This window comes from Mixophyes fleayi, chromosome 2 (assembly GCF_038048845.1).
Source record: "Mixophyes fleayi isolate aMixFle1 chromosome 2, aMixFle1.hap1, whole genome shotgun sequence".
NCBI lineage: Eukaryota > Metazoa > Chordata > Amphibia > Anura > Limnodynastidae > Mixophyes > Mixophyes fleayi.
This window is the reverse complement of record NC_134403.1, coordinates 11,700,821-11,726,660: the sequence shown is the minus strand read 5'-3', so window position 1 is coordinate 11,726,660 and position 25,840 is coordinate 11,700,821. Positions and strand designations below refer to the sequence as shown.

The window sequence follows — 25,840 nt, the reverse complement described above, 5'->3', positions numbered from 1 at the left end:
ACCCGGAGGATCGCTGGAGCTGCGTAGAGGTGAGGTCAACAGGCCACAATGCAGGTTGGTCATCAGGAGGACCCAGAGTTTTGCTGGAGCAGCGTAGAGGTGAGGTGCATGGGCCACAATGCAGGTCGGTCGTCAGGAGGACCCGGAGTATCGCTGGAGCAGCGTAGAGGTGAGGTCAACGGGCCACAATGCAGGACGGTCATCAGGAGGACCCAGAGTTTTGCTGGAGCAGCGTAGGGGTGAGGTCCACGGGCCACAATGCAGGTCGGTCATCAGGAGGACCCGGAGTATCACTGGAGCAGCGTAGAGGTGAGGTCCACAGGAATATGTGGTGGCAGCATGGAATGAGGCAGCAACTAGAGGCCAGGGTTAGGAACCCGAAGAAGCTCACAAGGTGTAGAGGAGCGGCACTCAAGACCGGGGATTCGACCGGAAGTAGGCCTCACGGAGGGGCGGACCAGGCAGTGGCAGGAACCGGGGAAACCACTGGATGGAACACCTCAGGAGAGGAGAGCAGGGCTAGGAAGAGCTGGAGATCGAGGATGGAGCAGTGAAGGAGAGCCAGGTAAGTACGATAGATGCAGCTGGGCCAAATCCGGGGGCTCAATTTAGGAAGGACTGCTGGAGGGATCTGTGAAGAGAATAGCCGACGGGTGCTGGAACTCGGCGGGAGGCAGGGTCGGTGGAGGTGAGGTAGGCAGGCAACGGAGAGGTGCCAGGGCTACTCCACAGGAATAAGGAGCCCAGGATTTGGACCCCAGTGGAGAGCTCACTCTGCACATCCGTGAAGCATGGAAGCCGGAAACACATGGGAGCCGGAAACACACTATAATGCTCTCTGCATTGTATGAGGGTCACTATAATAATCTCTGAATTGTAGTGGGTCACTAGATTGCTATATGAATTGTATAGGGAGAACTAGAATGTTCTCTGCATTGTATGGGGGTCACTAGAATGCTCTATGTATTGCATAAGGATCACTAGAATGCTCTATGTATTGCATAAGAGTCAGTAGAATGCTCTATGTATTGTATAATGACACACTGGATTTTGTATTGCAAGATAAAGGGCCTGATTCAGTAAGGTACTTAAATTAAGAAGTTTCTTATTTAAGTCTCCTGGACAAAACCATGTTACAATCCAAGGGGTGAAAATTAGTTTTCTGTTTTTCACATAAGTTAAATACTGACTGTTTTACTTGATAGCTTATTTTTACACTGAAATTTAAACTTGATATTTGTGTGCTACATGAAAAAACAGTCAGTATTTAACTTATGTGCAAAACAAAATCCTAATTTGCACCCCTTGCATCGTAACATGGTTTTGTCCAGGAGACTTAAATAAGAAACTTCTTAATTTAAGCACCTTAATGAATCAGGCCCAAAAGTGTGTGTGATGGCTAAAGGCTAGGAGGAACTAGTATGTCTCCAGCTAGGCCTTGCATTTTCCCCCACAGGATTGTAAAGTCATGTGACTACACCTATCTGCAGCTCAGTATGGAGTTGTGTGTCCTGCAAGAATCAGGAAAGCAGAGAGGACCATTGAGAGAAGAACAAGAGATCTGTCATAGAGAATTGGACAGGGCACAGTAAGGCCACAGTCAGTCCTGCAATAGACAGGAGGTTTGACACAGCTTAGAGAGGAGCTGAGAAGACCTCACAAGACTGCCAAGTAAGGGTCTGTGGTGCGACCTGCAGAGGGCAGGTGAGATAAGCACTGCAGGTTTGCCCATCAACGTTTCAGGTCAAACACGGGGCCCTTTGTCAATCACGCCCACTACACACAAACCATGCCCCCAGTTTTACTACAGCAGCCTTCAAACCAACTTCCTTATTTCAAAGCTCATCAGAAATAATGTAATGGAAAGACACCCCCATGAGGGACTCAATTAAAAAAACCCTCTAATAATATTACCATTTAGTAAACATTAAAATACAATGACTGTGGCCTATTCCATAACTAATACTTATTTTTTATCAACTTAAGGCCTCATATAGTGTTGAACGCATGTTGACATTAGTGGTGTAATACGACTTTCTATACTGCGCATGTGTACCAAATACATCCATATCTAGATAATATAATAGACTTGCACCCACTATACTTGGATAGTTGGAAAAGGGCTGGACAAGTGCAGGTTGAGTACAGTAGGGATGTATACAAGTATAGAACTCCCCCTTTAGATGACACTTTACCCGCCCTCCACTGCTTAGGGTACCGGAAGCCTACTGTAAAGGTGATGATGATGATGATGACACCAGTAGTACTATCAAGCCGATTCTGATTTTGCGTACTGGCTCCTCCAGCTGATAGTACATTGTTTAGTGTTGTAGCTATATTATGTGAAGTTGCATCGATCTAATTGGATATTTGTCATTATTTCTCATTTCCATTTAGACTACTGCAACTAAGAAGATTTCCATTCTATTTATAAAGTGGTAAACAACAGATGTGAGGGTGATTGTATTTCATTACATTTCGTATGGAAGATGCGACTGATGCTTTTATTAATGCCAATGTCCAGACTGTATTCTCTCTGGTGTACATGACATTTCATTACTTTATATTGTGTATGAATATGGTAATGTAGCTTTCACATTATTAACTAACACTGTCAAGTTGAATTTCTATGCTAACATTGGGTGTACGTGTATGCATTTGTACGCTGGGTTTGAAGTTGGACGCATCTTGCGATGACTACCATGTTAGAACACTATTTTTACACTTATGTTTGGCGGAGCAAAATGTATCAAAGTCTATATGAGGCCCTTTGCCTGCAGTACAAATAGTGAGCCTCAGGCCCAGATTCAGGTCACAAACGTCCGAGTTGAGAAGAGGTCCATGTTATGGAACATATTTCTGCAATATACCAAAAAACTCTTTCCCCTCTGGCAACAAACGTTGAAAATGAGCTGGTTATGGTATTTAAATTCTATGGAGACATTGGCGATAATAGCTATTCTGGCTCATTGGTAGTAAAATGCACCACATGTGTTCCGTTATTCAATATATGACTTTCATTAGAAGTAATACACAGTACACGTTTTCCATTATACAATGTATGACTGTCATTAGAAGTAATACGAGTTTCATTATACAGTGTATGACTTTGATTGGAAGTAAAACACAATCTATTTGAGAATCTGAACAGACAAAATGTGGAGGGATTTTTCCTACCTGAACATTGCAATCAGCAGATTGAGCAGAAGAATGTTCGCAAGGAGGAGATACAGACACAATAGTATTATGGTGAGCCATTCCGGAAATAGAGCATTGCCGGATCCATCATTGTGTACACATTTGGGCATGCTGGGATTAGTGCCATTTTGAGAACATTTAGTAGGGTCAAAGTTCAAACCTGAAGAGAAAATATTTATTTTTATTAGTGTCCTATCTTTTGTGTCCTCTGATACTTCATCATCACTGCCATCAACTCACAACCAGTCATAGCACCAGATAACTTACTGTCCACGTCAGATGGGATCTGTCCAAATAGCGTAAGGTACGGACCATAGACAACATTTCGAAAAATCCAATCTATCCTGGTTTCATTAGTAGTTAGAATTGCCTGCTTTGTAACACCATAGGCTACAATCCAAATAGCCAATAGGAAGAGAAAGAAGAAAATGTCCTTCACCTGGAGGAAGTAAATATACAAGACAGATATTGATCAACTACAATGGGACAGCCAATGCCGTTAGACTTGTGGGAAGAGATGTGTGAATTTCCGATGATTCAATGTTCAAGTATACTCATTGTCTATGATAGACATCTTACCATTCGACGAAGGATGATAATCTTAGGACCCAAAACTTTGCTGACGGTGAAGATATCCAAGAGACGTATACAGAATATCATAAAGCTCAGGGAAAGGACAACTCGACCCTGATAGACAGTATCTGTACGAACCAACCTGGAAGGTTAATAGATTCAATAGAACACTTTCTATGATTGCCTGACAAAAATTACAATATTATCCTACCGTTCAGTGATTGTCAAGGCGTTAGAGATTCAATTCCATTCCCTGCATTCCTGATTTCTGTAACCAGACATTGCTCACACTTTTATTCTGTAATCAGACACAATGCTCACACTCTCATTCTGTAATCACACAATGCTCACACTCCCATTCTGTAATCAGACACAATGCTCACACTCTCATTCTGTAATCACACAATGCTCACACTCCCATTCTGTAATCAGACACAATGCTCACACTCCCATTCTGTAATCAGACACAATGCTCACACTCTCATTCTGTAATCAGACACAATGCTCACACTTTTATTCTGTAATCAGACACAATGCTCACACTTTTATTCTGTAATCAGACACAATGCTCTCACTCTCATTCTGTAATCACACAATGCTCACACTCCCATTCTGTAATCAGACACAATGCTCACACTCCCATTCTGTAATCAGACACAATGCTCACACTCCCATTCTGTAATCAGACACAATGCTCACACTCTCATTCTGTAATCACACAATGCTCACACTCTCATTCTGTAATCACACAATGCTCACACTCTCATTCTGTAATCACACAATGCTCACACTCCCATTTTGTAATCCGACACAATGCTCACACTCCCATTCTGTAATCAGACACAATGCTCACACTCCCATTCTGTAATCACACAATGCTCTCACTCTCATTCTGTAATCACACAATGCTCACACTCTCATTCTGTAATCAGACACAATGCTCACACTCCCATTCTGTAATCAGACACAATGCTCACACTCCCATTCTGTAATCACACAATGCTCACACTCTCATTCTGTAATCACACAATGCTCACACTCTCATTCTGTAATCACACAATGCTCACACTCTCATTCTGTAATCACACAATGCTCACACTCTCATTCTGTAATCACACAATGCTCACACTCTCATTCTGTAATCACACAATGCTCACACTCCCATTTTGTAATCCGACACAATGCTCACACTCCCATTCTGTAATCAGACACAATGCTCACACTCCCATTCTGTAATCACACAATGCTCTCACTCTCATTCTGTAATCACACAATGCTCACACTCCCATTCTGTAATCAGACACAATGCTCACACTCCCATTCTGTAATCACACAATGCTCACACTCTCATTCTGTAATCACACAATGCTCACACTCCCATTCTGTAATCACACAATGCTCACACTCTCATTCTGTAATCACACAATGCTCACACTCTCATTCTGTAATCACACAATGCTCTCACTCTCATTCTGTAATCACACAATGCTCACACTCCCATTCTGTAACCAGACACAATGCTCACACTCCCATTCTGTAATCAGACACAATGCTCACACTCCCATTCTGTAATCACACAATGCTCACACTCCCATTCTGTAATCACACAATGCTCACACTCCCATTCTGTAATCAGACACAATGCTCACACTCCCATTCTGTAATCACACACAATGCTCACACTCCCATTCTGTAATCACACAATGCTCACACTCCCATTCTGTAATCAGACACAATGCTCACACTCCCATTCTGTAATCAGACACAATGCTCACACTCCCATTCTGTAATCACACAATGCTCTCACTCTCATTCTGTAATCACACAATGCTCACACTCTCATTCTGTAATCAGACACAATGCTCACATTCCCATTCTGTAATCACACAATGCTCACACTCCCATTCTGTAATCAGACACAATGCTCACACTCCCATTCTGTAATCACACAATGCTCACACTCCCATTCTGTAATCACACAATGCTCACACTCCCATTCTGTAATCACACACAATGCTCACACTCCCATTCTGTAATCACGCAATGCTCACACTCCCATTCTGTAATCAGACACAATGCTCACACTCCCATTCTGTAATCAGACACAATGCTCACACTCCCATTCTGTAATCAGACACAATGCTCACACTTCCATTCTGTAATCAGACACAATGCTCACACTCTCATTCTGTAATCACACAATGCTCACACTCCCATTCTGTAATCACACAATGCTCACACTCCCATTCTGTAATCACACAATGCTCACACTCCCATTCTGTAATCACACACAATGCTCACACTCCCATTCTGTAATCACACAATGCTCACACTCCCATTCTGTAATCAGACACAATGCTCACACTCCCATTCTGTAATCAGACACAATGCTCACACTCCCATTCTGTAATCAGACACAATGCTCACACTCTCATTCTGTAATCAGACACAACACTTGCGCTCACATTCTGTAATCGGGCACAAGCACTACTCACACTCCATTAGAATTATCTCCATCTACAGCTATACCTGGGAGATGGCTCAACCACCTATTTCTGCTACCTCAATACCATTTCTGTGCCTGTACAACTCCTTTGTGTTGTTGGGCTTCAGGTAATTATGATCTGGACACTGATATTGCCCGTTTCTGATCTCCTGACTGCTGACTTGGGTTGTCCTGGACTTTGACCTTGTACTTGCAACTGATCTGACGTCTGGTTACTTAATTCCTGTCCTGTTTTCAGTTGTATCAATGCTTCTGTAACAATATAGGGAGGTCTAATCTGCCTGCTCCAGAGCTCCCAGGTATGTCCACATTGCTTCCCTACTCTAGATCATAATGCCATTTCACAGATTTATAAGGGATTACATGGTCTAAGCTCAAGGAAAAAGCAGATCTATTTACAACAGTTACTTTACACACATAAATTCCTTAGGAATCAAAGACAGAATGATGGATAACTAAGAATGTTTCAATTTATGGTTTTCCTAAAGTGTTAACTTTATATTTGTTTGGTTTGTGATATAGAATTATAATTAATAGACAAACATTTACCAGTATTTTAGTGTCGGTAATAAATTCGCTTAGGGGTGGTATTAGGCTAGGTACACACTGAAGAATTTTCCGACGTGTTATCTCAAACAATTGTACCTACGACTGAAAGTCAGATCAGTCTGGCGATTCATCCATACACACTGACACGATTTACCTTCAGATCTGTGCTCTTCATCTGGTCCTCTAGTCTTCAGAGAATGACAGCACAATATTCATTCATTCTTGTCACAATGTCACACTGATTAAAACCTTGTTATACCTATCTACATGTCCTAACGAATTTCGTTTGTTTCTGTGACTCTGAAATGAAACACTCTGTCTTATAACATACAAATGAATTCTCCCTTCTACAGCAATCTCTACATTTATTCACCGGGACATTTGTTGCCGGGATCGGCTGAAAAGAGCACAACTCTGTAAATTCTATAGATATCGTGAGAATGATGAGTGCATACACACTACACGATCAGTCGGTGATTGGTTGGAAAATATTAAATAGTACGACCAACCAAATGAGCCGACATTCGACACTTTGGAACAACTTTTGACCATCGTGTCGCTATACACACTAACCTGACTTCCAACTGAACGGTTGTATGTCGGCTGATTTGTCCGATTATTGGACAAAAATGCTCCAGTGTGTACCTAGCCTTAGGCTCCAAAGAGTTTACAGAGTCGTATTTGTCACGAGCACGCTCCCAGCTGCTGTGACTTTGGGTGTTTGCAGTATGAGGTCACACACGATTCCAGCCCGCAGTCTCTCTCTACCTATCACACAAGTTATAGACCTACTGAATCACCCCCAAACAGCGCTCTCACACCCTCCACACACTTCAGGTTTGCCACCAACTATTGAATACGGGCAATAGGACCACAATATACTGTCCCACACTGGCACACAAGGCTTATAGCTGCTAAAAGACTAGCAAGACCCACACCAGCGAACAAAGGGTTAACTTTTCACACCTCCAGACTGTTACACAAATGTAAATGCAAGCACACACTAAGCTTGTTAATCAAATGTATCAACAAATCACACACTAGCATTTAACGCGTTAACTTGGTCGAGCTATATTCTTCTTAACAGACTAATTCGTTAGAGTATCAAGGACGCAACATATTAAATTATACATTTAATATACAAAATACAGGGCATTCAGATATAAAAAATAATGAGTAAATAATTAATAGATTGAGATAACATACACAAGCAAAGCAGTTTAAAATAAAAGGGGTTACATTCAGAGTAGCACTTACATGAGTTGCATATTCTGGCCAAGGGAAATTGGCTTGGAAGATGGACAGCTTATCAATGTGAATTGATTTCCTTCAAGTCTGACAATTTGCTGTAACTGGTATCAGCTTTTTAAAGACAATTTCATACCTCTTCCTACCGCCCCCGGTTTTGTGGCCTGTGACAATTTTTTCAATCACCATTTGCATGTTGTCTGATTTACTACTATTTTTCTATGTGACCTAACTTTTCTGTGGAGCGTCACACATACCCAATTTTATTATTAATAAATCCATATGACAATGTCCATCTTTTGATATCAAACATGCCTAAATACAGTGTATTTAAATACAGAGCTTACACTCTCTTTTCCTGAGGGGCAGAATTCTTAACTTGACATATGAGCTGCCCTTCATAATGCTATTGAGGAATATGTGGTTGATCACTACTTTTATTAATTTTAAGTTGCATATTCTAAAACTGAATTGTTTTTGTCTATATCACATATAGCCTACGTCAGCACATGGCCTCTTTGAACCAGACAACATGCTGAATGGTTCCTAAATGTCTACTCAGGTGTCACCTCCATTTCAGGCCAGGGTATATCTCACCACAGGAGCTCTTTGAAGCTACCACAGGTGACACTCCTATCTTCTCACACTGGGATGTGCAGAGCCTTCAAATACATTTACATCAGACTTTCTGTCTTCACATTTTACACTTTAGTAGCTAAACTTATCAATGGATTCATTTGATAAAACATATTTACACTGCAGTTATGATTTATCCCTTATTCCCCACAATTATGTGATGGGTTATAAATAACTGTAAGTTCTATATGTTCACGACAGTATTCTTTTTAGCCGATGCTAGCAATGAATGTCCTGTGAATAAATGTAGAGAGTACTGTAGAAGGAATAATTCATTTGTTCGTTCTGAGACAGAATGTTTTGTTTCAGAATAACAGAAGCTAACGAAATTCGTTAGGACATGTGGATAGCTATAACAAGGCATTTTAATCAGTATGACAATGTGACAATAATGAATGAATTAATATCATGCCGTCATTCTCTGAAGACCAGGGCTACTAAGAGGAATTCAGGGCCCCGGTACAGCAACTTCATGGTGTCCCCCTTATAGTTGAGCATTACAAAAGTGGGAGTGGTCATACAATTGGGGGCGTGGCTGTGCATCATTCAGGTGTGTCCAGCAGTTGAAAAGCGCTAGGCCACCCTCCTACAGAAAACACCCTCCATTGGCAGAAGTGTGCAGTGCCTGCTCGCCGGAGTGTGACATTTGTCCCAGAAGTCTTGACTGTCAGGACAACGGGACAGTGACCTCATAGTGACTCTTAGTTGTGCACTCATAGTAGAGGTCCAGTTAATACTGTGGTAAATATTCATGTCCACAATTCATAACATACCACATAGTAGAGTCCCCAGTTCATATTATACCACAGTAATGCCCCCAATTCATTTTATGCCACACATAAGTGCCCCAATTCATATTATCCCTCACATAAGTGCTCCCAATTCCCATTCACAGGGCCGGAATACAATGGTGGAGACCCACCAGAGGGGGTGTGGCCAGCCACTAGAGAGGCATAACCAAACCACCCGCGGGAGTGTGGTAAGCACACGAAGGACAGCTAGCACCATAGTGTAGTATATAAAGAATGCAGTGTGTATATAAAGAGTACACAGTCTTGGCCTGCCCCTTACACTGGGCAGAGCAGTCGCCAATAATCGGGTTTGTCCCACTAGAATCAGAACATTTGATAGATTATCCTGCTCTCTCCTACCTGTTCTTGTCACTTTCACCACCTGTAGCTGCTGGTTTCTTTAGTTGCGACTTTGGGTCCTGTAATGTTGGGGGCCCTATTTGGAAAATAAATGGGTACATTTAGAAAATTCCTACCAGCCCCAGCGTTAAATTAATAGCACTGACGACTAATAATTAGGCCTTCCTCCAGCCCCAACATTAAAATAATAGTATTCCCTTTTAATAAATAAACATTTTTCTCACCCTCCAAACAGCACCAGCAATAAAATAATAGTATTAACATTTCATAAATATACCTATTTCCCGTAACCATCACTGACATTAAATAATTCATATTCACATTTGATAAAGAGATCTCATTCTCCCCAAACTCACCCCCACATTCAATTAATAGCCACACAACCACTCCATCTTAAATCAATAGTCCCCACTATTACATTGCCCCACCATCACCCCACAAACAAAGTAGCACCCATTAATTAGCCACCAGCTACCTCACACACACTACATTGCCACAAGCCCCCTGTTCGATCATAAACACTACAATGTTACAAGCCCCCTGTGCCATCACACACATTACATTCAATGCCACAAGCCCCCTGTGCCATCACACACATTACATTCAATGCCACAAGCCCCCTGTGCCATCACACACATTACATTCAATGCCACAAGCCCCCCGTGCCATCACACACTACATTTGTTGCCACAAGTCTCCTGTGCCATCACACACACTACCACAAGCCCCCTGTGCCATCACACACTACATTCGTTGCCACAAGTCTCATGTGCCATCACACACACTACCACAAGTCTCCTGTGCCATCACACACACTACCACAAGCCCCCTGTGCCATCCCACACTACATTCGTTGCCACAAGTCTCCTGTGCCATCACACACACTACCACCAGCCCCCTGTGCCATCACACACACTACCACAAGTCTCCTGTGCCATCACACACACTACCACAAGCCCCCTGTGCCATCACACAGACTCCCCCCTTCATCACTCTGTGCCATGCTGCTTCCCCCTCTCCTTAATCATACTGTGCCATGCTGCTCCCCCCCTTCTTCATCACCACTCGGTACCTTTCTCTACACCCCCCCCTTCCCCTTCTTTATCACTCGGTACCTTCTGTCGTAGGTACAATTGTTTGAAGAATTTTCCAACCGTCGTGTTATCTCAGTGTGTACCTAGCATAAGTGAGTGTGGTCCTCAGGTAAATGACACACAGGAAATAATAATCCTTAACCTCAGGGTCACAATGAGATACGAAACAAAGGGAATGTGTCCAACATTGCGGAGGTCTCAAACCTCAACCCAGAGACAATGCACCAGTTAACTATGAGCAAAAACCTCACCTGCAGATTAGCCCCACAGCAAACAAAGCCAGCGCCAAAGTGTCCACCCGGTTCCAAAATCCAGAGATATACTGGACAGACTTTATCACAAACCCACGCCGGTCTGGGTCATAAAATAACTACAAAAAAGAAATGCGGCCATCAGAGGGATTAAACCTGCACAGGGAAAATACAGTTTATGGTATACATATTGAGACAGGCAGAGTGGCACTGGGTAAGTATAGAGACAGGTGGAGAGGAACAGGACACATTTTGTTAGTGTCACGGGCACTAGGAGTCTTTACCCAGGGATCACCAGGTGATGGACTTACCAGAGCAGTATAGGTGGTAATATGGTACTCTGGTAGCAGGGTGATCACGGAACAGGAGACAGCAGATGATAGAGATGCTCGTGAAAGTCTATGACTAGCAGCACTGGTAATATATATGTAGAAGTACACGAGGAACTGAATGGACAAAGGAACGTGAGGGTAGTCAGTGGTCTGCGGTAGCAAGTTGTACCACTGCTATAGTGAGGAGGAATGTCCAACAGCAACGAGGAGGTGGTGAGAGTCAGCGGTCTGCGTTTAGCAAGTTGTACCGCTGTCTGGGTGAAGGAATGGAATCCAAGTGGAGGTATCCGGGGAGTCAGTGGTCTGCGTTAGCAAGTTGTACCACTGCTATAGTGAGGAGGAATGTCCAACAGCAACGAGGAGGTGATGAGAGTCAGCGGTCTGCGGTTAGCAAGTTGTACCGCTGTCTGGGTGAAGGAATGGAATTCAAGTGGAGGTATCCGGGGAGTCAGTGGTCTGCGTTAGCAAGTTGTACCACTGCTATGTGAGAGGACACTGGAACAGGTGACACAGGAAACAGGGATCAGTGGTCTGCCTCTAGCAAGTTGTACCACTGAATATATATGTGAGGAGGAGCACGGGGAGAGGCTGCAATACAGAGGATACACGGGCACCTTGAACTTGATCCACAATGACATGCACAATATAGTAATGACTGAACAGCACTGCAATTATACAAAGTCACAGAAACTATCCGGGCAAAAGATAACACAGTCAATGATGGCAATAGTCTCAGCGGATAGTAAACTCCAGAGGAGAACAACTCAGTCCAGCAAGATATGCAATACACCAGCACAGTCAATGAGAAGTATGCATACCGTGGTTCAGGAGCAGGCTGTCAGACAGGAGTGCAGAGATACCTGAACGGTTGGAGGCCGGCAGGATGCGAAGACCCTGGAGGGTGAAGCGGTAATCAAGTAGGTGCAACGCACAGGTAGGTAGACCAGCAGGGAAAGCAACAAATACTCAGGAAGCAGTAGTATGTAGAACTGGACTCCTGGAGGACCCTGAAGAGTAGCGATGGTCTAGCCGAGATGAAAGCAGCGAGGCGTAGATCCGATGCAGACTGGCGAGTAGACACCGGCAGGAACACTGAGAAGCACGGAGAGCGGGTCAGCTGCTGCAGACAAGTAGAACTGAGGAATAGCAGCCAGCAGGACTCTGCAGGTACACGGAGGTAGCGGGTAGAAATCAGCAGGTGCAGTCACGATGACACACGGGAGAGTAGAGCTGAGCTGGAACAGTTGAGCACGGAGGCAGCGGATAGGAATCAGCTAAACGGTCACGATGAAACACAAGAGGGTTGAAGTGAGCTGAAGACTGTAGTGCACGGAGGCAGCGGATAGGAATCAGCTAAACAGTCACGATGAAACACAAGAGGGTTGAAGTGAGCTGAAGACTGTAGTGCACGGAGGCAGCGGATAGGAATCAGCTAACAGTCACGATGAAACACAGGAGGGTTGAAGTGATCTGGAAACCACAGGAGAGTTGAAGTGGTCTGGAAACCACAGGAATCAGCAGCGCTGAATACACGAGGAAACACAAGAGGCTCATGGGGAATGAGACTCCAAGATCAGGCAACGAGGTATGGAACTCAGGTGCTTTAAATAGGGAGTGTTGCCTGATCAGCCAATTAACTAAAAGGAACAGGTACTGAAGGTTTGAAAGGGCTGCGCATGCGCAGATCCTCAGGATGGTTCCTAAACACACGGGAAGAAGCACTCACAGTCCGGTGAGTGACAGTACCCCCCCTTTTAAAGGTGGGCACAGAACACCTGGAACCGAGCTTGTCCGGATTTTTGGAATAAAACTTCTTAAGAAGAGCTGGAGCGTTGAGATCTTCAGCTTTGATCCATGAACGCTCCTCAGGACCAAAGCCCTTCCAATGAACGAGGAAACGAAGAACTCCTCGTGAAATTTTTGCGTCCAATATATGAGTAATCTCGAAATCTTCCTCCTGATGAACTTGAACTGGCTGAGGTGCTAAAGGAGGAGCCGAGAAACGGTTGATGATGAGAGGTTTGAGCAAGGACACATGGAAGGCGTTGGAAATACGAAGGTTCTTAGGAAGTAGAAGTTTGAAACAAACTGGATTTATCACTTGAATGATCCTATATGGACCAATAAAACGGGGAGCGAATTTCATAGATGGGACCTTCAAACGAATATTTTTGGTAGATAACCAGACACGATCTCCAATTTTCAGTGGTGGAATAGCCCGTCTCTTCTTATCTGCGAAAGACTTATATTTGGCAGATGTCTTCTTTAAACAGGTTTTGACCTGAGACCAAATATTTTTGAAGGTCTGACAAACAGTCTCTACAGCAGGAACTTGGGTGGGAGGGAGGGCAGGAAATTCCGGAAAAGACGGATGGTGACCGTAAACCACAAAGAATGGAGTTTTGGAAGATGACTCATGGTACATGTTGTTATGAGCGAATTCAGCCCAAGGAAGCAATTCTACCCAGTTGACTTGATTGGCTGATGAGAACATCCTTATAAAGGTCTCGAGATCTTGATTGACCCGTTCAGTTTGTCCGTTTGATTGAGGATGGTAGGAAGATGAGAGTGCTAATCGTATGCCCAAGGTTTTACAAAGGGCCCACCAGAATCTGGAAACGAATTGTACTCCTCTATCTGACACGATCTCAGACGGACATCCATGTATACGAAAGACTTCTTTGACGAAATGTTCAGCCAGAGTAGACGAGGAAGGCAAACCAGACAAAGGGACAAAATGAGCCATCTTCGAAAATCTATCTACCATTACCCAAATAGTATTACAATTTTTACTAGGCAGAAGATCAGTAACAAAGTCCATACTAATATGGGTCCAGGGCTTGGACGGGATGGGTAGTGGTTGAAGCAACCCCGCTGGAGTTCTGCGGGAGGATTTAAACTGAGAACACAATTCACAAGCAGCTACAAACTCTTTGACGTCTCTCCTCATCGAGGGCCACCAGTAACTTCGAGAGAGAATCTCAAAGGTCTTGTGTTCACCAGCATGTCCAGAAAAACGCGAAGAATGGAACCACGAAAGGATTTTCCTCCTAAGAGTAGGAGGCACGAGGGTCTTCCCAAATGGTAGCACTTTAGTGGAAGAAGCAACCAGCGAGATACATTTGGGGTCTAGTATAGAATGGTTCGGAAACTCTTCAACGTCAGAGGACGTCACAAAAGCTCAGGATAGAGCGTCAGCTTTCTTGTTCTTGGCAGCTGGTTTGAAGGTTATGATTAATTCGAAACGAGAAAAGAAAAGAGACCATCTTGCTTGACGAGGATTCAAGCATTGGGCAGACTGTAGATATGACAAGTTCTTATGATCCGTGAAAATCGTCACAGGGTGACGAGCTCCCTCCAACAAGTATCTCCACTCCTCTAATGCTACTTTGATAGCCAGCAACTCCTTGTCCCCGATAGTGTAATTTTTCTCCGCAGGCAGGAGACCCCGAGAGTAAAAGGCACAAGGATGGAATTTTTGTTGCTCCGATCGTTGGGAGAGAATGGCTCCTAAGCCAACATTAGAGGCATTTACTTCTAGGAAGAAGGGAAGTGTCACATCAGGCTGTCGAAGAATGGGAGCAGAGGAGAAGGACTCTTTAAGAAATTGAAAGGCTTGGAGAGCCTCGGATGACCTTTGCTTAGTATTGGCCCCTTTACGAGTCAGGGCCACAATAGGAGATGCAATGGACGAGAAGTTTCGAATGAAGCGTCTATAGTAATTGGCAAAACCTAAAAAACGCTGGATGGCACGAAGGGTAGTTGGCTGGGGCCAATGTAATACAGCATTCACCTTTTCTGGATCCATTTGTAGGCCAACTCCGGAAACAATATACCCCAAAAATGGAATCTGGGGCAACTCGAATGAACATTTTTCTAGCTTGCAGAATAATGAATTTTTCCGGAGTCTGGAAAGGACCTCTGCCACATGTTGGTGATGAGAAGGCAGGTCCTGTGAAAAAATCAATATGTCGTCCAGGTAGACAACGACACATACATATAACAAGTCCCGAAAGATCTCATTAATGAAGCCCTGGAAAACAGCGGGGGCATTACACAAACCCGAAAGGCATTACTAGATATTCTTAATGCCCATCTCTGGTGTTGAACGCTGTCTTCCATTCGTCACCGGGCCGGATTCTAATTAAATTATAGGAACCACGAAGATCCAACTTGGTAAAGATCCGAGCTCCCTTGATGCGATCAAATAACTCAGTGATCAACGGAATGGGATACCGATTTTTAATAGTAATGGCATTGAGTCCACGAAAATCTATGCAGGGGCGTAGTGATCCATCCTTCTTTTTTACGAAGAAGAACCCGGCTCCAGCGGGAGAGGTGGAAGGTCGAATAAACCCTCGCTGGAGATTCTCTTGGATGTAATCAGATGTAGCTTAAGTTTCAGGTAACGAAAGTGGATACACCCGACCCCTAGGAGGAGTCTTGCCTGGTAGAAGATCGATTGGACAATCCCATGAACGATGAGGAGGAAGACGTTCAGACTGAGCTTTATCAAAAACATCAGCAAATGAAGCATACTGAGGAGGGAGTCCCGGTGAGGAAGGTGAGGTGGAAGATTGCTGTATCTTAAGAGGAATGACTTGAGAAAGACAACGATGATGACATTCAGCTCCCCAAGACGTAACTTGAGGAGTGCGCCAGTCAATCTGGGGAGAATGACATTGAAGCCATGGAAGGCCTAAGACAATCGGACTTGTCGTAACAGGAAGAATTAAAAACGAAATCTCTTCATATTGTAGCACACCAATCTGAAGCGTTACTGGAGACGTACTCTGGGTGATGAGACCATTGATGAGACGTGATCCATCTATAGCAGTCACAGTAATCGGTGTTTTCAAAGTAATCACTGGTAGGGACCATTGATTCACTAGGGATTTAGAAATGAAATTTCCTGCTGCTCCAGAATCAATCAGTGCTTGAGACTCAAAGGATTTGGTAGCAAAGGAAATCGTAACATCAAAAGCGCAGACTTTTAATTTCGTAGAAGATGGAGAGGACTCCAGGGACCCTAACTTCACCTCTCCAGAACTAGTTAGGGCCTGGCATTTCCCGATTTCTTAGGGCAAGAACTGAGCGTATGTGTGGAATCAGCACAATAGATACAAAGTCTATTCTTTACTCTTCGGTTCCTCTCCTCTGAAGTTAATTTGGAACGTCCTATCTCCATGGGGATCACAGGAGATGAAGCTGGACGAAATTGAGGGGTTGAGCGAAGAGGTGCTTTAACTGAAGTTGTTTTCTCAGATTCCCTTTCACGAAACCTCATGTCTACACGATGACAAAGATAAATCAAATCTTCTAATGACGTAGGAAGCTCTTGGGTAGTCAGTGCATCTTTAATTTTATCGGAGAGCCACTGCCAGAAGGCGGCAATTAATGCTTCAGTATTCCACTGAAGTTCAGAGGCTAATATCCTAAATTGAATGACGTACTGGCCTACTGTACGAGAACCCTGACGTAAACGGAGAATGCTGGAAGCAGCGGAGGTCACACGACCTGGTTCATCGAATACACTTCGGAACATAGAAATGAATTTGGCACTATCTTGTAATACAGGATCGTTTCTCTCCCACAGAGGGGAAGCCCAAGCCAGAGCTTGTCCAGAAAACAATGAGATAAGATAGGCCACTCTGGAACGATGGGTAGAAAAATTTTGAGGTTGGAGCTCAAAATGAACTGAGCATTGGTTGAGAAAACCCCTACAAGTTTTGGGGTCTCCATCGTATTTTGACGGAGTAGGCAGGTGAAGCGTGGAAGCCGTAGACACCTGGGATGGCACTGGGGAAACGGAGGAAAGCACAGGATCTTCAACATTAGCTGTAACAGTCTGTCCAGATGTTCCTTGGGAGGCTAACGACTGGTAACATTGAAGTAACAGCTGTTGGCGAGCATCCTGTTGCTCCACACGGGTGACCAGATGCTGCAGCATCTCTTTGGCTGTAGGTTCCGTATCTGGGTCTGTCATGGCCTGATCTTACTGTCACGGGCACTAGGAGTCTTTACCCAGGGATCACCAGATGATGAGCTTACCAGAGCAGTATAGATGGTAATATGGTACTCTGGTAGCGGGGTGATCACGGAACAGGAGACAGCAGATGATAGAAATGCTCGTGAAAGTCTATGACTAGCAGCACTGGTAATATATATGTAGAAATACACGAGGAACTGAATGGACAAAGGAACGTGAGGGTAGTCAGTGGTCTGCAGTAGCAAGTTGTACCACTGCTATAGTGGGGAGGAATGTCCAACTGCAACGAGGAGGTGATGAGAGTCAGCGGTCTGCGTTTAGCAAGTTGTACCGCTGTCTGGGTGAAGGAATGGAATCCAAGTGAAGGTATCCGGGGAGTCAGTGGTCTGCGTTAGCAAGTTGTACCACTGCTATGTGAGAGGATACTGGAACAGGTGACACAGGAAACAGGGATCAGTGGTCTGCCTCTAGCAAGTTGTACCACTGAATATATATGTGAGGAGGAGCATGGGGAGAGGCTGCAATACAGAGGATACACGGGCACCTTGAACTTGATCCACAATGACATGCACAATATAGTAATGACTGAACAGCACTGCAATTATACAAAGTCACAGAAACTATCCGGGCAAAAGATAACACAGTCAATGATGGCAATAGTCTCAGCGGATACTAAACTCCAGAGGAGAACAACTCAGTCCAGCAAGATATGCAATACACCAGCACAGTCAATGAGAAGTATGCATACCGTGGTTCAGGAGCAGGCTGTCAGACAGGAGTGCAGAGATACCTGAACGGTTGGAGGCCGGCAGGATGCGAAGACCCTGAAGGGTGAAGCGGTAATCAAGTAGGTGCAGCGCACAGGTAGGTAGACCAGCAGGGAAAGCAACAAATACTCAGGAAGCAGTAATATGTAGAACTGGACTCCTGGAGGACCCTGAAGAGTAGCGATGGTCTAGCCGAGATGAAAGCAGCGAGGCGTAGATCCGATGCAGACTGGCGAGTAGACACCGGCAGGAACACTGAGAAGCACGGAGAGCGGGTCAGCTGCTGCAGACAAGTAGAACTGAGGAATAGCAGCCAATAGGACTCTGCAGGTACACGGAGGTAGCGGGTAGAAATCAGCAGGTGCAGTCACGATGACACACGGGAGAGTAGAGCTGAGCTGGAACAGTTGAGCACGGAGAGCAGCGGATAGGAATCAGCTGTTGCAGTCTCGAGGAAACACGGGAGAGTTGAGGTGAGTTGAAGACTGTAGTGCACGGAGGCAGCGGATAGGAATCAGCTAAACAGTCACGATGAAACACAGGAGGGTTGAAGTGAGCTGAAGACTGTAGTGCACGGAGGCAGCGGATAGGAATCAGCTAAACAGTCACGATGAAACACAGGAGGGTTGAAGTGAGCTGAAGACTGTAGTGCACGGAGGCAGCGGATAGGAATCAGCTAACAGTCACGATGAAACACAGGAGGGTTGAAGTGATCTGGAAACCACAGGAGAGTTGAAGTGGTCTGGAAACCACAGGAATCAGCAGCGCTGAATACACGAGGAAACACAGGAACACCTTCAGAGGCTCATGGGGAATGAGACTCCAAGATCAGGCAACGAGGTATGGAACTCAGGTGCTTTAAATAGGGAGTGTTGCCTGATCAGCCAATTAACTAAAAGGAACAGGTACTGAAGGTTTGAAAGGGCTGCGCATGCGCAGACCCTCAGGATGGTGGACGGCCACGGTTCCTAAACACACGGGAAGAAGCACTCACAGTCTGGTGAGTGACAGTTAGGTTATTAAGACTGCCTTTTTAACTTTGGTAAGCATGGGTCACTGACTGTGTATGTTGACACTGCTTCTTCAGCTGTGGTAAGCATGAGTCATTGCACACCTGTTCAATTAAATTAGGGTGTGCTTCTCTCCCAACCTGATTGGACCTTTGGAGTTTAAAACCATCTCCATTTGTATTATTCTTTATCAATCATTTAGTTTATCCTGGACTCTTACGCAGCCTACTCTCTGAGATTTTTTTCAGTTTACTGGTTTCTGCTTCAAGTCTGACTCTACAACCTTGACAAACAGCATACAAAGACTTCAGACTCTGTACTTTAGCAAAACAGCATTACTACTCCAACTCAGTATTCTGGCATCCAGCTTACTTTGAATTCTCTTTGTGAGTACCGCAGCTTGCACATAGAACTGCATATATAGAACACATATCTGTTGGCTAGAAACAATATCTTTATACATCTCGCTGCCTGCTGATACTGCACTGAGGGGCTCTGGGCTCATCTCAGTTGCATTTTGCTGTCTTCAGGTGGTCAGGAATATTGGATTACCATTACCAAGATTGCATTGTGTGAGTAATGTGTTTGTTTCTACTATCTGAACATTTATTATTCAGTATGAGTACTACAGACTACCAATTTCTCTGGAGATTTCAGCTGTCAAGACTGCCATTACTGGAGACTTTGTTATGTGCTTATTTTTCCGCATCAAGTTGTGTTTTATCTGTTTATGATCATTGGTTACTTTGGTTGTTTTCAACATTATCAAATAAACTCTTCTCTCCTGCCACTATCTTGCATTGAATTGCCTAACACATTATAGGGCGGTGGAGAGAAAACAAGATAAATGGAGAGGAAGGCTGGCAGGAACAGGATAAATGGAGAGGAAGGCTGGCAGGAACAGGATAAATGGAAAGGAAGGCTGGCAGGAACAGGATAAATGGAGAAGAAGGCTGGCAGGAACAGGATAAATGGAGAAGAAAGCTGGCAGGAACAGGATAAATGGAGAGGAAGGCTGGCAGGAATAGGATAAATGGAGAGGAAGGCTGGGTTGAATCAGGATAACTAAAGAGGAAAGCTGGGATGGACAGGTTACAGAAAGTAAGACTGGGAGGAACAAGATAGATATAGGGCTATAGTTCACATGCGTATGTGTGAAGAATTGGGTGTTGTCAGCTTAAAATCGAAAACCTAACCAGCTGATTGTGTTACCGATGGGAGAAGGGTAGAGAGCACAGAAGGGAACACAACCCTGCATGATTATTAATAGTATTTAGAGTTCAACCTACAAGGGTACTGTTGAACAAATGTTTGGAGAGTATCCCAAACTTGAAGATCAGAATGCAGATGTTATGATAAAAGCAAGACTCTTTATTGCAGGGTAAGCATGAACCAGGTATGCAGTGTAAGGCAGGTTACATACTACAGTAAATTTCTCCCGATGCGATATCCTTTTACGATTTTACCAGCAACTGAAAAAAAAAGTCCTAAACAGCATGCCGATTCATGTGTACACACTAGTAAAGTAATTTTATCGTTTTCAAATAAGCATTGCCCAAGCGATTGTATTGTGTTTCCGAAGCACAAGCAATTTATTTAGCAAAAGCAATTTGTTTAGCAGTTCAATAAATAAGTACAATACAGTACATGATACCTAGAGAGCTTTGGCTGATAAAAAAAGCTTGATAGTATCCGGTTTCAGTTTAGAACATGTTTCCATTGGTTCAGGGTTCAGGACAGTCTAATGTAAATCAGGTCTTAGGTCAGTTCAAAGGATTTCTCTGGGAAGAAGGGATCACCTTCCCCCAACAGCTGAAAACATGTGCTTCTCAAGGAAACTGACCCAAACCAGTTCTAAGCTTAAAACACAATGCCATTTTGATCATTCAATCTTTTATCTTCCATAACTATTGATTGCAGAAAGCGATCGCAAAGCCGAAATTATAGGATGAGAGATGGTAATGTGCAGATCAAAATGACACTAAACATGATACATTTGCTATATCCTGAGCCTTAGATACTTTTAAAGTGCTTTTAATATTATTATATTTAACAGTAAACTCTATTACATTTGATTATAAACAACTGTGTGTTGGAACTATTTACAAGTGAATGTGTAAGTGTATGTGTGCATTATTTATTGTGCGATTGCGTCATAACAATATCAATAAATATAGTTTATTATTAACATGTCGTTGAACAACCTTTTTAGTCCAGTTTAAAAATCAAATGAAACAATGTGATGTGCTTTGGAAAGATAATCATTCATCTTTGCAATGTGCACACTAATGCGATATCGGGCTAAATGGTCATTTATCGTTTGATTGGCCCGATAATGGTATTCACAGATGTAAGAATAATGATAAGTGAGCTCAGAGGGTGGACCTCATTGGCTGGAAGATAGGGTGGCAGGAGTAATGCTGGTATCCAGGCTAAACACTAGTAGATGCATTCAGACAGGGCTGCTATCAGAAACTGTGGGGTCCAGTACAAATTGCAGGCGTCCCTCCCTACTGCTGGTTGCGTGAAAATTGGGGACAAAATTTGTGTGGGATCCCGTTTATTTTCACATTACCAGTACTAGGCATACCAGCCTGGGGTGGGTAGCACTATAGCAAGGGGACACGCAGCAGGGGTCCCCCTGTCATAATGACAACCAACCCCAGGTTGTTCAGCGCTGGGCTAGATTCCATAGGGAGTGGGGTCCATTGAAAAAAAAATGAGCAGGACACCCAGCCCAGTGCTGAAAGCACTAGGGCTCTTCCTACACCCCTGGGCGGTGGGTATAGAGTAATAACGGCAGAAGTTAATGTAAAAAAACAAAAACGGACGCCATTTTGGTTTAAAAATAAGAAAGCCCCAAAATACAAATTTCTTCTTCTTTCGTCAGCAGCTTTTAATCCAAAAATGCTTGAACCATGTCCCAAAAAATTTGTAATTCCAAAGTCCCTGCTTGGAAATATCTTCTGTTCTTCTTGGCCAAAAAGGCCCCCTTGTTGCTAGCAGTTTTTTTTTCTTCAGCCCAGGAGGGGCCCCATATTTGTAATCCAAATCTGAAACATGCTTGAAAAAATAATAAACCCAGTTTGCAGACGACGCAACTTCTGCTTGTACAGTGTACAAACAGACCAACGCTACTGAATAGAATCCAGCCGCGAGGTCTATTTATACTCTATGGGGATTTCCCACGCCCCATAGAGTATAAATAGACCTATTTTTACACATTTGACAGCTCCCGGACCTTCGGCTGTATAGGCAGAACAGTGTAACAGTGATGTGTTTAGTAATCACGGAGGAAACACAGGAGAGTTAGCTAAAGACGGGAGTGTTTGACATTGCAGCAAATCGCCAGAAATAACCAGTGATTTTTAAGATCAGAGTAAAAATCGCAGTTTAATACATCTGGGAACTTTGGGACTAAAATTGTGATTTGCCCCGATTTTAAACCGCTGAAAAAAAACGAACCTTGATACATTTACCCTCTGGTGTCTAGAATACTGTGTTGAGACATTTCTGGTGCCAACAATTTGGCCGATACTGTGAATTACCCTTGTTTTTTTTCCTTTAGGGGAATTGGTGCAGATCCCAATTCAAAGGGAATTACATCTTCAGGCCCCAGTTACATCTCCAGGCCCCAGTTACATCTCCAGGCCCCAGCTACATCTTCAGGCCCTACTTACATCTTCAGGCCCCAGCTACATCTTCAGGCCCCAGTTACATCTCCAGGCCCCAGTTACATCTCCAGGCCCCAGCTACATCTCCAGGTGCTACAATCTCCAGGCCCTACTTACATCTACAGGCCCCATAACAACACTGTGGCTGATACAGTTATAGTTCTGCCCTGTTTATTATTATGATACTGTAATAAACAGTCTGTCTATAAAACGATTGGTGAATTATAATATGTGAGATTGCAGCCAGGAACAAAGTGCTGTAACAGGATCTACAACCTCTGTATACACTGTTTATTGCAATACTTAGAGTATGAAACATATTTGTATAGTAAACCCATGTGACTAGTACCTGCCGCAGCTCCTCGCACAGGAGGGAGAAGACCCAGGCATACAGGATATATTCTCTCCAGGATGGATACGTCTGGAAATCAATCATCAGGACATAAGCAAAGAGCCACAGGAAGCCGACATATGACACCACATTATAATAGAACTTGACTATCGGGGCATTGAAGAAGGCCATGAGCTTCCAAAGGCAGCTGTAGGGTTTAGGACTGTGAAAGAGAATAAGAAGTTGTTCTATTAGTGATCATAACAGAGACTCCACATCAAACCACAGTGCAGCACCAGAATAGGCCAGACATGTCCATGGAAAGTGGAGACTGTGCTGATTGTTGATGACCGTTGCTTTTTATATGTTGTAAGTACATATGTTTGGTTTAAGATGTGGGAGTTTTCTCTTGGATGTTGGTACTAATATTGGTTTATGATTCTGGCATAGGATGTGATTAATATACAGTAGAGATCAGCAAAGTTGCTGCAAACTTTAGCGCAAATTGAGTTATGAGACAGAACAGGCAGCTTTTGTGGAATTCCAGCAATATGATCCTAAAAAGTCCCTTTTGTTTCACCATTCTGAGCAAATTGCACACTGTGCTTGTAAACTGATATTTTATGGATTTTATTTATGAATGACTAGAACTGGGACAATGACGGTCAATTCAGTCTGCTGTGTGGTGTGGTAATGTCTATGTGGGAATTTACTAAACTGCGGTGTGGCTGGATCACTTATAAATAACTAATTGTATAAATATATTTAAATTATTAGCTCAGTGCACCAATTTTATATCAATGCAAATGTACAGATTTTTGATACTGTGTATTAGAAATGTACTCATTTCTGAGGTATTGATTTCTGAGATAGTATGTCATGTTTGGGTTTTGTAACTTTTCTATAGGAAATCCCAAGTAAGCATATGTGTGGATGGGATGTGTTTTTGAAACTGTCTGGAGACAGGTAATCTCATGTTAATTACACCTTTTTATAGCTGAGTGACCAACACATCTGCTGAGCCTGAACGGGAGGGGTAATTAGACTTGTTGCTAGACTTCCTATGTGTGTAAGACTCAGGATGCAAGTGAACACAGATTAAGGTGAATTTTTATGATTCAGTTGCGTTAAAAGCAAGATTAGAGAAAATGTTATATCCTCTATGGTAAACATTCAATATAAATCCTCAGACGCTATAGGGCCGCTAGCAGCAATGTCAAAATGTGTTATACCCCTCCAGGCTGACTTATATGCAGGCTACATGAAGCACCGTGATTGGTTAGAGGGGCAGGATAAAAAAGCGGACTGTTTGACCATGTAATGTAGTACTATACCATCTGTGCCTTTTGAGATCACTAGTACCACAAACTAGTGTAACTGTCTTTATTAGGACACTTGAGCTAATAAAATGTCGAAGTCAGCAAATTAGATAAAGTCATCTCAATTAATATCGAGCAAACTTGATTGTCTTTGTCTGAAATTATGCGTAACGCAAGCTACGGCGTGGAAGGGCGTATCCAGCCGCAACACGTGGCAATAACTGTTTTTACACCATTAGTATACATTCGCACCAACACACACATTTGTAAATAGTACACATTAATCGTAGTCGCAACACAGTTAGTTATGTCGAAATATAGTAGTGTTTATATGTAATAATATAAGTTATATGCATATTAGTGATACATATTGTTCAGGTTAAAGGAAATATGTCCTGTCTGATATCATATTAATCCCCTTTACATCAGCAGCTGTTCGGTGCATATGGCGAAGAGATCGCACATTGCATACTCTAGTTATTGATGTTAGGGAATAAACCTTTAATATGATATTGACTGTGAAATGCTAATGGACTGATTGTAAGTGGAGTTTTGGCGGGAAGAACAGAGCTCATCCCCTGGAGAGATGACCCCCACCTTTGGATTCCTTAGATTGAATCAGCCTATGATGTGCAAACCCCTGGACCCTCCTGAAGCCTGGACCAATAGAAGCAAGCTATACCATCTGCATTGTTTCACTGTATCTCTGTTTGCATATAAGCAGTAGCTCTCATGTAGTGTTCAGTCACCTTGACCACAGACTTCAGACCTGAATGACTGTACACTGGATCCAGAGCGCCTGCGATAAGTAACGACTGTACTTACTATTATTTCGCTTGAATTATTCTGCTCCTTATTGAGAATAAATATTTGTGCGTTGGAAACACAAAATCGAGATTCGACAATTGTTATTGGATAGCGACAAAATGCTCTTAACAATTTGGGGGCTCGTGAGTTTGGAGGTTACATTGCTGGATGATACGCAAGACCAACGGATTTCAGTTCCGCAACAAAGGGTGGAGACGCGTCATATACGGGTAAGAACGCAATGTGTTCAAAACCTGAATTTTACTCTGTGTTGTGAAACGGAATGTCCGTTTTGCATTATCTTAGGTGCGCTAACTGAATTTAGGGACAAAAGAGAAAACTGTTTCTTTTTACTGTCATTGTGCGTTTTAACTGTATTGCATTGCTTAGCGTATGTGTACTTCC

At 43.4% G+C, this 25,840-nt stretch overlaps 1 protein-coding gene across 1 annotated transcript in view; it reads right to left on the bottom strand.

The window, feature by feature from the left end:
- LOC142140692 (transient receptor potential cation channel subfamily M member 2-like) overlaps nucleotides 1–25,840 on the bottom strand; it is a 118,177-nt gene that overhangs the window by 17,473 nt on the left and 74,864 nt on the right. Inside the window, 5 exon segments of the mRNA XM_075198480.1 lie at nucleotides 3,178–3,358; nucleotides 3,466–3,637; nucleotides 3,778–3,913; nucleotides 11,207–11,325; nucleotides 23,328–23,532. Of these exon segments, the coding sequence (XP_075054581.1) occupies nucleotides 3,178–3,358; nucleotides 3,466–3,637; nucleotides 3,778–3,913; nucleotides 11,207–11,325; nucleotides 23,328–23,532 (813 nt within the window).